The sequence below is a fragment of the Podarcis vaucheri genome (assembly GCF_965113315.1).
Source record: "Podarcis vaucheri genome assembly, chromosome: 16".
NCBI lineage: Eukaryota > Metazoa > Chordata > Lepidosauria > Squamata > Lacertidae > Podarcis > Podarcis vaucheri.
The window spans coordinates 16,257,868-16,269,651 of record NC_138754.1 but is presented as its reverse complement, the minus strand read 5'-3'; the positions used below and the strand labels follow the sequence as shown (position 1 = coordinate 16,269,651).

The 11,784-nt window shown below is 51.7% G+C and overlaps 2 protein-coding genes across 2 annotated transcripts; one reads left to right on the top strand and one right to left on the bottom strand.

Moving 5' to 3' along the window:
- Window positions 1-2,280: 2,280 nt before the first annotated feature.
- SAC3D1 (SAC3 domain containing 1) lies at window positions 2,281-6,775 on the bottom strand. Its single transcript, XM_082204322.1, has 2 exons — window positions 3,754-6,775; window positions 2,281-3,137 (listed from the first exon to the last, which is right to left on the bottom strand). Exons 1-2 carry the CDS (start codon window positions 4,445-4,447, stop codon window positions 2,674-2,676), a joined length of 1,158 nt encoding a protein of 385 aa, XP_082060448.1. The 5' UTR covers window positions 4,448-6,775; the 3' UTR covers window positions 2,281-2,673.
- Window positions 6,776-6,891: 116 nt separating this feature from the next.
- ARL2 (ARF like GTPase 2) lies at window positions 6,892-10,924 on the top strand. The gene is made up of 5 exons (XM_082204351.1): window positions 6,892-7,051; window positions 7,654-7,764; window positions 7,937-8,099; window positions 9,627-9,707; window positions 10,478-10,924. Exons 1-5 carry the CDS (start codon window positions 6,987-6,989, stop codon window positions 10,610-10,612), a joined length of 555 nt encoding a protein of 184 aa, XP_082060477.1. The 5' UTR covers window positions 6,892-6,986; the 3' UTR covers window positions 10,613-10,924.
- Window positions 10,925-11,784: the final 860 nt, after the last annotated feature.

Sequence of the window (11,784 nt, the reverse complement as noted above, 5' to 3'; positions counted from 1 at the left end):
ATAATGTAAAAGGGTGGTCTGAGGGGTTAAGGCAGACACAAAGCAATATCTCTCCCACTTAACATCTCCAGATAAACTTTTTCATACAGGAGCCTCCTAAAACAGCAAACATCTCACACACTACGTAAACATTAGGAAAACCAACCACAGACTTAGGACAGACATAATTGTCGGGTTTTCTTGCATTTGCTTGGGCAGGAATAGGTGATCTACTGAGCATTCTTCAGGTCTACAATCCGGTGTTATACATGGGGCCTACAAAATCTTTTCTGATGAATGCCTGGATCAACAAGATTCTCTTTGTAAAGCGACAGCATCTAAAGGGGCCACATGTTTGTGTGTTCGAGTGCAAGGTGTTGCAGGCCCAAGAGGAAAAGGGCCTGCATAAGAGGGATGTATCATTCGCACATACAACAAGTGAGCTGTTCTGCAAGCACATATGATGTGAGAAGAGGCTCTGCATTACTTCCACAGGCACCCATGTTTTCCCTAGGAAGTCCGGGGTGGGGGTGGGGTGTAAGGATTTAATTTTTAGGGAAGCTCCCTCACTTAAGGCAATGTGAGGTCAAGACGAGTGGCACTCTAGAGTGAAAGTGGGGGGGGGGCGGGAAATGCCATATCTCAACTGCTGACCGTTTGGGGGGGGAATGAAACATTTTAATGCCATAAAGAAAATCAAAGCTCCTTCTACAGCCTTCTGGGTTTCTTGCTTCAATTGTGCACAATTCTCTTACAGGAGCTTCTCAAGTGCAGCAAGTTCCCCCCAAGTTCTGGCCCCTCAGGTTCATGTATTTATCAGTACCTTCCCAGGAGAAGGCATTTTTGGCTCAGACTTTTTACAGTGGTTCTCTGTGATGAAAAGCAGTTTCTTGTCATCCATTCCCCAGCGTTGGCAGGTGGGGCTACACTTTAAAGTTGTCCAAGCATTAATATTTGCAGACCCGGGTTTTTTAGGAAACACTCTCAAACTGTTCACTCACAGTTTCTCAGATGCAGCATCACTTCAGCATGTAAGCTGTATACAAAACAACTACCATCCCCGCAATCTCTTCTGACAGCTGACATTACTGTAGTAACATTCCAGTAACATTCAGTTCAGTTTTCCAAACAATAACTAAATGCTCCACACATGAGACTAGCATTCACGGGGGTGTCCAGAGAACTGTGGGGAAAGGGATGGTGGAAAGGACTGGTTTGATCCAGCAGGGCTCTTGCATTCTTAATTCAGGGAGGGTGTAAAAACTTCCTTCTAGCCTTGCATAAAGTCCTCCAAACCTGCAGGGGGCAGCACATGACAATATGTGGACTCTGTGTAAGCAGCAAAATGTGGTGGTAGAATGGACTCTACGACGTCAAGGCCACTAGGGGTGGGAGCAATAATTAAATTTTTAATGCTCTCGTACATTAAGGGAGCCAGCACAGTGGAGGAAAGGGCCTTGCTGGAAGCTCTAGCCCAGATGTGCTAACTTTCAAATGGCAGAGGAATGGAACCTTAAGCTGCCGTAAAACTTTTTTTTTTTTTTTGCAACATGGCTTATCCTTCTTGAAACAGATGTTCTCCAGATGTTCTGGACTCTCAGCTCCCATCACCTTGAGCCAGCATGGTCAATGAAATGGGCTGACAGAAGCTGAAGTCCAATTCAGGGCCACAGCTTCCCTGCCCTTGATCTACAGGGAACATTTTTCTTTTTCCTGGAAGGATGCATTTAAAGGTCAGACCTGTATGGAAACTGTGCTGTCTCATTTCCCCATCTTCTGCTGCCCCCAAGGAGAGTCAGAGCCCACACTTCCCTCAACTGCCTTCAGGAGCAATAATATTGCTATTATTTAATATTTTCTACCCCACCTTCCTCCCAAGGTGAGACTCAAGGCACATTTAAAAACAACATTGACTTATTTATTGCATTCATATCCCAACCTTTTTCCTCCAAGGAGCTCAAGGTAGTTACGGGAAATGAAGACATGTATCGGGAGGTTTTTAAACATAGGATGTCTCACTGTGTTTTTATATTAAGGAAGCTGCCCAGAGTGGCTGGGGCAACAAAGTCGGATGGGTGGACGACAACAACAATGCTTCATGGAGGAAAAGTGGGGTGTAAATGAAAGAAAAATACAGCAGAACGCTCTTAGAACCAGCAGTGGCGTAGCGTGGGGGGTGCAGGGAGGGGCGGCCGCACCGGGCGCAACATCTGGGGGTTAGGGGGCGCAAATCCACGGGTTAGGGGGCGCAAATTACTTGCCTTGCCCTGGGTGCTGACAACCCACGCTACGCCACTGAGAACCAGCAATTAAAATACAGTGGTACCCCGGTTACATACACTTCAGGTTACATATGCTTCAGGTTACAGACTCCGCTAACCCAGAAACAGTGCTTCAGGTTAAGAACTTTGCTTCAGAATGAGAACAGAAATTGTGCTCCGGCGGCGCGGCAGCAGCAAGAGGCCCCATTAGCTAAAGTGGTGCTTCAGGTTAAGAACAGTTTCAGGTTAAGTACGGACCTCCGGAACGAATTAAGAACTTCACCCAAGGTACCACTGTACACTGTCTGCACCTGAAGCCTACTGCCAGGCAGACGACAATGAGGGAGCCTGTCTAACTTCTCTAGGGGTAAAACCCTGAGCTGCAAACCCCTTTCCAGTCTCAGCTCACGCACACAGAGTCATTGCAAGGGGGTCAGCTGCAGAGCCTCTCCGAGAGCTCCAGCAGAGTAGACTCCCCCCATTTGCCATCCACAAGCAGGTGGGAAGGCTTATGCACCAAAGGCACACCGTCCTTGAAGGAGCCCTTCTGAAAGACCACGTCCCCCTCCAACACGGTCAAGCCATGGGCCTGGCATAAGTCCGCCGCCTCTTCCACGCTGTCCATGGCCAGCAGCCGTGCCAGCCGTGCCAGAGGGTAGCGGGAGTTCCTGGCGCTGAAGCCGTGGCTGAAGGTCATCAAGGCCAGGCGGTGGGCCCCAGCCAGGTGGGGGTGAAGGGCACAGCTGGGCAGGTAAGGCAGCTCCCGGGCCAGGCAGAAGAAGCGGGCGAAATTGCGCTCCAGGAAGGCCCAATTGATGGTCAGCGCCGTGGAGACGTCTGGGGAGGTTCGGATGGCATCAGGGAGCTGCAGGGTCTCCCAGAGAGCTACTGGAGAGCCTGTTTGGGGTGGGAGGAGAAAGAAGCAAAAGGTCAGGATGACCGGGCTTTACAGAAGGACCAGGGAAGAAAATTCATTCTTACTGCATTGATATCTCACCTTTTCATGGAAGCATATTTATTTCTTACTGCTTTTATATCCCAGCTTCCCCCCCAAGATATTCAAGGTGGCTTGTATGGTCCTCTCCCTCCTTATTTAATCCCCACAACCATAGCTGTCAACCTTCCCTTTTTTTGTGGGAAATTCCCTTATAGCAGTGCCCGTTTCCCTCTGCTATCCCGGATTGTTAGATAGCCCGTAGACTGTCCCGAGGACAGGTGAGGCTGCTGATCCCTTATTTTCAAATCTGAAAGTTGACAGCTATGCCCACAACAAACCTGCGAGGTAGGTTAGGCTGAGAGGCACTGGCTAGCCCGATGCCACACAGTGAGCTATATGGCTGAGCAGGGTGAGGATTGTAAGCCCTAGTCTCTCCCAGTTCCTAGTACTGTATTCATCTGATCGCCACAACCCTGCCAAGGTAGGCAAGGCTGAGCTACAGCATCCGACCAAATTCCCGGGATGAGTAAGGCTTTGACCACCACCCCTCTTCCAGCCCGTCCCTGGATCCCTCACCCAGGTTGTAGAGAAGGAAGAGGGCTTGGAAGCGGGGCTGGGCGGCGGGCCGGGCTCCGTCCTCGTGCTCCCGGTAGGCGCGCCGGAGGGCGGCGAAGGTCTCCTGCAGGTGGGCGCGGTGCAGGTGGGCGTCGAAGCGGGCGGGCGGCTGGGCGCAAAGGCGCGTCCCGGCGCGGAGCAGCCAGATCAGGGCGCGCTCGTGGAGGGCGGCGCAGGGCGCGCCGGGGAGCCGCTGCAGTGCCGCGTCCAGGCGCACCGCGCGCAGCCGGTCGGTTATGAAGGCGCCGCGCTCCGCAGCCTCGGCGGAGTCCCCGGCGTCCGATCCCCGGTCCTCCCGCTCCAGCAGGTGCCGGACGGTGGCCAGCAGCACGTCGGGCGGGCGCAGCTCCTCGGGCCGCGGGGGCGCCTTGCCGGCGGCCGGGCGCGAGTACTCCTTGACGGCCAGCGCCGGGTCCGCCTCGCGCCCCGCGCCCAGCTCCAGCCGGTGCAGGCGGCCTTCCCGGCGCCGCCGCGCGAACTCCTCGGCCGGGCACATCCCCGGGCACGTGCCCCGGAGAGGGGCGGCCTCCGAGCTCGGCATCGACGGCAGAAGCAGCAGCTGGAGGAGGAGAGGCTGGCCTGGGCGGGGAGGAGGCGCCAAAGGACCCGGCCCGGGACAAAGAGGAAGAGCTGGGGCGGGAGACCTTCGGTTCATTGACTTGTACAGTTGAAAGGCACTCCGAGGGACATCTAGTCCGATCCGCTGCAATGCAAGAATCTTGCTGCCGCTGCTGCTGCAACTCCCTTCCGGAACTCGGCTCCTATTTCCTGTGTTATTTGCATTGGGGATGATACTGAGTTTGGGAGTGAGGCTGTACACATGTCGTTTTTTAGTCGTGTCCGATTCTTTGTGACCCCATGGACCAGAGCACGCCAGGTACTCCTGTCTTCCACTGCCTCCCGCAGTTTGGTCAAACTCATGTTATTAGCTTTGAGAACACTGTCCAACCATCTCGTCCTCTGCCGTCCCCTTCTCCTTGTGCCCTCCATCCTTCCCAACATCAGGGTCTTTTCCAGGGAGTCTTCTCCTTCATGGATGGCAAAGGGGCTTGCCATGGCGAAGGGGCTTGAATAACTTAGAGAAGCTATGAGCTATGCCATGCAGGGCCACCCAAGATGGACAGGTCATAATGGAGAGTTTTGGCCAAACGTGATCCACCCGGAGCAGGAACCGGCAAGCCACTCCAGTATCCCTGCCAAGAAAACTCCATGGACAAAGACAACAGGCTGTACACATGAGCCGCCTTCGAATTCCTGGATCCAGCACGGATTCAGTTCCTGGAATAGGCAGGCTAGCTTCCGTGCTGGATCCAGGAATTCGAAGGGGGCCCAAGCATACAGGCTACCCCTCAATGGGTTTAGGATTGCAGCATAATAACTTTTTTAAAATGGCATCTTTCACACGAAGTAGCACACGGGTTAGAGACAGAAAAAGGCTCATTTCTCTTTGCTGCTTCGTTTTGTTTGTTGGTGACGCCCAATTATAAATGGTCTAAAATCCCGCATTTCATTTGAGCTCCAAGGGGAGATTTTTAAAATGGCTTTGTATTCTCGAAAACCCGGATATTGAGTATACAAACTAATGAGGTGCAGCTCTATATGTTCTTATTTCCGTGGAATTGAGCTTCCCCGGAAGTGCTTCTGGCCTTGTGGCTGTTTATTGGCTAGAGGAAAGATCGGTCAAGAAGGCCACATGACATCAAGAACGGCACTTGAAAACTATGCCTTGCTTAGACTTATACCAGTAGACTCATACACTGCGACCAGCTTCCGGATCAACTTTTTTGCCTCAAGGGCGGAGAGTTCTCCCCAACATAGTTTTCAACATTGTTGAAAATAAAAGAAAAAAACTCTGCCAATTCCAACACGGATGCAGTCTCATCTTCTCCCCTTAGTGTAGGTTCAGGTGAGGGGGTAGGGGTCAGCCTGAAAGTGAGGGACTCGGTTACAACAACAATGCAATGTAGTCCTCTGCGGTGCTTCATGGATGACCGGTAGAGTTACAACAGCCCTGCAGTGCAGTCCAGGTCAGAAGTGGGGTCGAGGCTGGTGTGGATTTCCAGCCAACCTCTCAACAGAAAATACCTCTCAGGTTGCAGTAAAAATTAATAAACATTTTGCCATTTCGACTCCCTCGGCCCCGATCCAGCGCTCAGCCGCTGATTTGCCACGTTGCTCTTCTAAAATAGCCAGAAGCGGTTTTTTAAAATACATCACATTGTTCATTCATTCCATTCATTCATTCATTCATTCATTCATAAAATGGTGCTTATATGCCTCTTTCTGTTATCCCGTCTTTCCTTCAGAAGGACCCTTCAGTTTAGGACCTGAATTTAGGGGGTGGGGAAAACCATGACTTTTTTCTTTCCATGGCCAGCTTTCCAAAGTGGGGGGGGGAGAGAGAGAGAGAGAGAGAGATAAATTATATTGAATCCGTTTTCCGGCCCTGTATGTCAGTCTTCAATTTACGAGTCTGTTTTTTCGCCATCGACCAGGCAGCTGGTCTTCCTTTCCATTGGGCAGGATAGGGAAGGGGCGTGACCTGGCGAATAATAAGCAATGGAGAGGGAAGTGGCGCAGCGCAGTCGGAGAATCTTCCACTATCTCGACTTCGGGTTCCCGTTTGCACGAGAAGATCAACGAATAGGGACTTTTCGCGGAATCTTAACACATGGTCTGCTCAGAAGTAACTCCTAGACCAGCAAAGTGTCCGAAGGCTGCAATGCAGTGATGCTAATATACGCACTTACCTGGGAGGACGCCCCACTGAACTCTATTGGGCTTTTCTGAGCAGACATTCATAAATTCAAAGTAATCTCTTTCATAATCCCCGCCCAAAAGTCAAATGGAGAAGCGGACAAGTTCATTGAGCAAAAGTATTTTCTACGGATTATTTCAAAGCGCTGTATCGAAGCGCATTGCGGGCTGGGGGTTGGATTAGATGACTCCTTGGGTTCCTCCCGACTTTACCATTCACTTATTGCAATATTCCTTATTCCAATAGATTAAAAAAGAAAGGAGATGGTTGGGAGAAGACCCCTCTAGTATGCCCCGCATATGGAGGTCTTGATAGAGCGGCGGTCGGAAGCCCGAATTGTACAAAAGCCTCTTTTCTGTTTGTACCTCTTTGGTCCAAAAAGCCCCCGGCATTCCTGCGTGGGCGGGGCGGCTCCTTCCGCCGGCGCGAGAGGGAGATGGGGCTGCTCAGCATCCTGAAGAAGATGAAGCAGAAGGAGCGGGAGCTGCGGCTGCTGATGCTGTATCCTTCCGCGCGGGGCAGAGGGGCGAAGGGAGAGGGGAAGGGGTGGCGGGGCCGGGCGAGGGTCCACGCGGGGCTTCGCATTCCTCCGCCACCTCCTTTTGCTCAGAGGCGTTGAGCAGGGCCAGGGCTGGGGACCAAGCAGTATTTCTAAGCTGCATCCTCAGGGTCTTCTGAACCTAAGTGGCAAAGGGCGCCTCTGTGCGTGTGCAGAGTGCCTTTGCCTCTCAGAGCCCGTGCAAACCGAATCCGCGCGTCCACGCATCCCGCAGGGTATATGGCGAGAGCCAGCAGTTTCTTAGCAGACTGCACGGGAAGCTGCCTTATACCGAGTCAGACCATTGGCATATCTATCTCAGTATTGCCTACACTGGCTGGCAGCAGTGGGTCTCTAGGGCCCTACCTGGAGGTGCCAGCAAGGACTGAACCTGGGATGTTTTGCATGCAAAGCACACTTTCTCTGCCACTGAGCAGCAGGCTTTGCCCTTGCTTTGAGGTTCCCTGAAGAAACCTGAAGGGAATTGAGGGAGTGTGTGAAGCAGGCCTCTGCCTCCTCCTCTTCTCTTGCAATTGTGTCCCTTTAACTCACCTTCCTATGTCAGGGGCCTGGACAATGCCGGAAAGACTACGATCCTGAAGAAGTTCAATGGGGATGAGATCGACACCATCTCTCCCACCCTGGGCTTCAACATCAAGACCTTGGAGCACCGCGGGTGAGGGGCTCCGTCCCGTCCCCTTTCCCCATAGCTTCCAGGGGGCTGCTGTGACTGGAGGAAGGGGCTTCTCTCTGCATTCCTCCCTCCCTTCCTCCTTCATTGCCGGCCTAGACCCCCCCCCCATTTCCTCCACCCCTTTGTCACCTGCCTGTGGGTCTCCTCTTTGCAGGTTCAAGCTGAACATCTGGGACGTTGGGGGGCAGAAATCCCTGCGCTCCTACTGGCGGAACTACTTTGAGAGCACCGATGGCCTCATCTGGGTGGTGGACAGCGCCGACCGCCAGCGCCTAGATGACTGCAAGAGGGAACTCCAGAGCCTTCTGGTGGAGGAGGTAGGAGCCCAGGGGGGCTGGGAGTGCCTACTTGCTCTGCAGGAGAGGACACAGTGGACCTTGAGCTCTGCCTGGCCTTGGCGCTGCAAGGGTTAGCCGGGGAGGGGGATTTGACGCTGAGTGGTAGGACAGTTGCTTGGCATGCAAGACCTCTCCACTTCAGTCTCCAGGTGGAGACCCCTGCTTAAAATGCCTGTTTGTTACCAGGTCCGATTCAAGGTGCCCAAGTTATTAGGCCCCAAATATCTGAAAGCTTGCCTCCTTCCCCACAGACCCTCTCAGGTGCTGGTATCAGCAGAGTGGGGTCCCATTGGTAGCTCCTCAACCCCCAGAGACTCAGTTGGGGGTGGCAGCCTGGGAGAGGGCCTTCTTTGTGGCGGCCCCTAAGCTGTGGAACTCCCTCCCTACAGAGGTGCGACTGCCACCTTCATTATACAGCTTTGGAGAATGCCGAAGACACGTTTCTTTACTCTGGCCTTTGACACCTGAGGTGTATATTTTTAGGATACACCTTTTTCTTACGTTTGCAATCTGCTTTAAATTGTATTTAAGGTTGTGTTTTAATGTTGCGACCTGCTCAGTAATCTTAAGGTGAAGGGTAGGGTTGGGCAATACCTGGCTTTCAACATCGCAATATATCACCAGCTAAATATCGCGATACTACCGATATATTACAATTCCTGAAATAAGGATGGAGCTATGGAGAAGCATTGGCTGGCTTCACGGTTTCCCCCACATTGTGTTTTTTGCAGAACACACACACGTATCATGATTTGTGATATATTGCCAGGTCAAAAATTATGAAACCCGATATGACAATATGGACTTCAAGCCGGTTTTGGACTGTATTTCACCCAGCCCTAATGAAAGGTGGTTAATAAAATAATAACAGTAAAACTCTGGAGACCCACTTCCAGTGCTTTTTTTCCCCTTGAAAAATGTTTAGGAGTACTCTCATTTTCCTACTCATATTGAAATATTGCCCCTCAATGAAGCCAAACTTAGATTCACAAAATGTTTAGGAGTATGCCTTATCCTGCATCCCTCCAGAAAAAAAGCACTGCCTACTTCCTGTCATGGTGGGCCAATCTTCCCCAAGCCCTCCCATCAGCCCCAGTGATCACTGGGAGCTGTAGTCAAAAATGGCTGGCATAGATGATACTGGCTGGCTGGCCCACTGGCCTGACTTGGAGTAAGGCGCCTTCCTGTGTCCCCTCTTTAAATCAGCCCTTTATTTAGAATCACGAGGACCATAGCTCATGGTAGGCAATGTACTCTCTGCTTGCAGAAAGTCCCTGTACCACGAGGACTGGAATCTTAGTTTGTTTTTAGGATCATAGGTCAGTGGCAGAACACTTGCTTTGTACGCAGAAGGCCCTGGGTTTGTTTCCCACTGGCATCTCCAAGAAGGACCCTGGAGAGCCTCTGCCAGGCAGTGTGGACCATACTGAGCTTTGTGGACCAATTGGATGACTTGGGATAAGCCTCCCTCCTTCCTAGGTCACATCTTTGTTTCTGTCTCTACAGCGCCTGGCGGGGGCCACCTTGCTCATCTTTGCCAACAAGCAGGACCTGCCTGGGGCCCTGAGCTCCAGCGCCATCCAGGAGGTGAGGATCACTAGCAGGCCTGGTGAGAGCAGATGGGGCAGCTTTGGGTACCGGGCAAACCAAGGGCGGGAGGGTGTCTCTCATGGCTTTGAGAAAGTTAATTTCAGCTCAGTTTATTTGGCCAGCAGACCATAAACATCAGATATGGCCTAGTATTAGACCAGGCATCCCCAACCTGCGGCCCTCCAGATGTTTTGGACTACAATTCCCATCATCCCTGACCACTGGTCCTGTTAGCTAGGGATCATGGGAGTTGTAGGCCAAAACATCTGGAGGGCCGCAAGTTGGCGATGCCTGATCTAGACGACCACAGCACGGACACAACACAATTTTCATCCACACAAATTGTGCCTTTTAAAATAAGAGAGTAAAAGACGCCATGATGAGTCAAGAATGCTTAAAATTACGGACGACTGCATTTTTTGGAGTTAGAGGAGTCGGGAAGCACATCAGCCCTAGCCAGTGCAGGGCTGATGGGAGTTGTAGTCCCAAACATCTATGTCAGGAGTGCTCTGATGGTGTTTCCTGCTTGGCAGGGGGTTGGACTCGATGGCCCTTGTGGTCTCTTCCAACTCTATGATTCTATGATTCATCTGGAAGAAGCCTGCTTTACGAAGGCTGTTCTGCGTGGTGTCCGGCCTGTAGCCTTTCTGGGTGCTACCCACCACCTCTTCAGGCGAGCCTGGTTTCAAGGCCCACTTGCAGGCTTTCCCTTTGAGCTCGCCAGGTGCGTGGCCCTCACCGCCCCCAATCTTTCTGCCTCTTTCCAGGCTCTCGACCTCGACAGCATCCACAGCCACCACTGGTGCATTCAAGGCTGCAGCGCCTACACTGGGGAGAACCTTCTTGTGGGTATCGATTGGCTGCTGGACGATATATCCAGCCGGATATTCACCGCGGACTGAGAGGAAGAAGGGGGAAATGGGCGCAAACACCTCCAGCTCACCTGCTTTGTGTGGCTTAATAACTTGGAACTGTTTTCCCCTGCTGGGCATTTTAAGGGCCTTTCCTGGGCGCGACCCTCATCGAGAAAGCTGCTCAGCTATGTTGGGCAAGAGTGGGGCGCCCCTCTTGTTTCTGTCCTAGGCCATGAGCCAGGCCCCGCCTGCGGAAGGACAATGAAGGTGTATGTTCGGGGTCTCCCCAACACCCCAGTTCTCTGTACGGGATCGTGTCATATTAAGAACATGCCAATAAAGCTGTTGTTGTGGCTCTCAGGACTGGCACACTGGATGGGTTTCTAGGCCTGGTTGGTTGTCTTCGTCCCAGCATGGATGGCCGGGCATTCCTCTGCTTTGTGTGGGCAAGGAGATCTCCTTGGGCTTGTGCTGGAGGAAATCTAACTGCCAAGGTTGTCTTCTCACGGGTCGCCAGTGTGGTGCCCTCCAGACGTTCATTATTATTAATTTATTATCCAAAAAGTTCAAGGTGGCAAATGCATGGTTCTCCCCAAACTTATTTAAACTGTGCAACAACCCTGTGAGGAACCTTAAATATTTTTCCGCAAATACTAAACAAAAATGCATAATTTTACCTCCACAAATGGCAAAGATGTCAGGCAGAGTAAGAGTAGATTGGTACAGTGGTACCTCAGGTTACATATGCTTCAGGTTACATACGCTTCAGGTTACAGACTCCACTAACCCAGAAATAGTGCTTCAGGTTAAGAACTTTGCTTCAGGATGAGAACAGAAATCGTGCTCCGGTGCTGTGGCGGCAGCAGGAGGCCCCAAGTGGTGCTTGGGTTAGGAACAGTTTCAGGTTAAGAACAGACCTCCGGAACGAATTAAGTACTTAACCAGAGGTACCACTGTACTCGTAACAGTAAGCTGGCTTTTCACCCTATGGTTGCCAAAGACTGTTGTGAGCTTTTCCCCCTCAACCTGAAACCACTGCTGCACCCTGGAACATTTTCTAACAACAGCAACAACAAAAACAATTGCAAACTATCAGACTTAGTGCAACAGCTTACATTTTCCTGCCTATGGACATCAGGCAAGCAAGCCTCTTCACTGTCCTCTTTTTGGGTGCAGGCTGAAAACTTTAGGCAAGCCTATCTCAGGTTCTCCTAACTTGT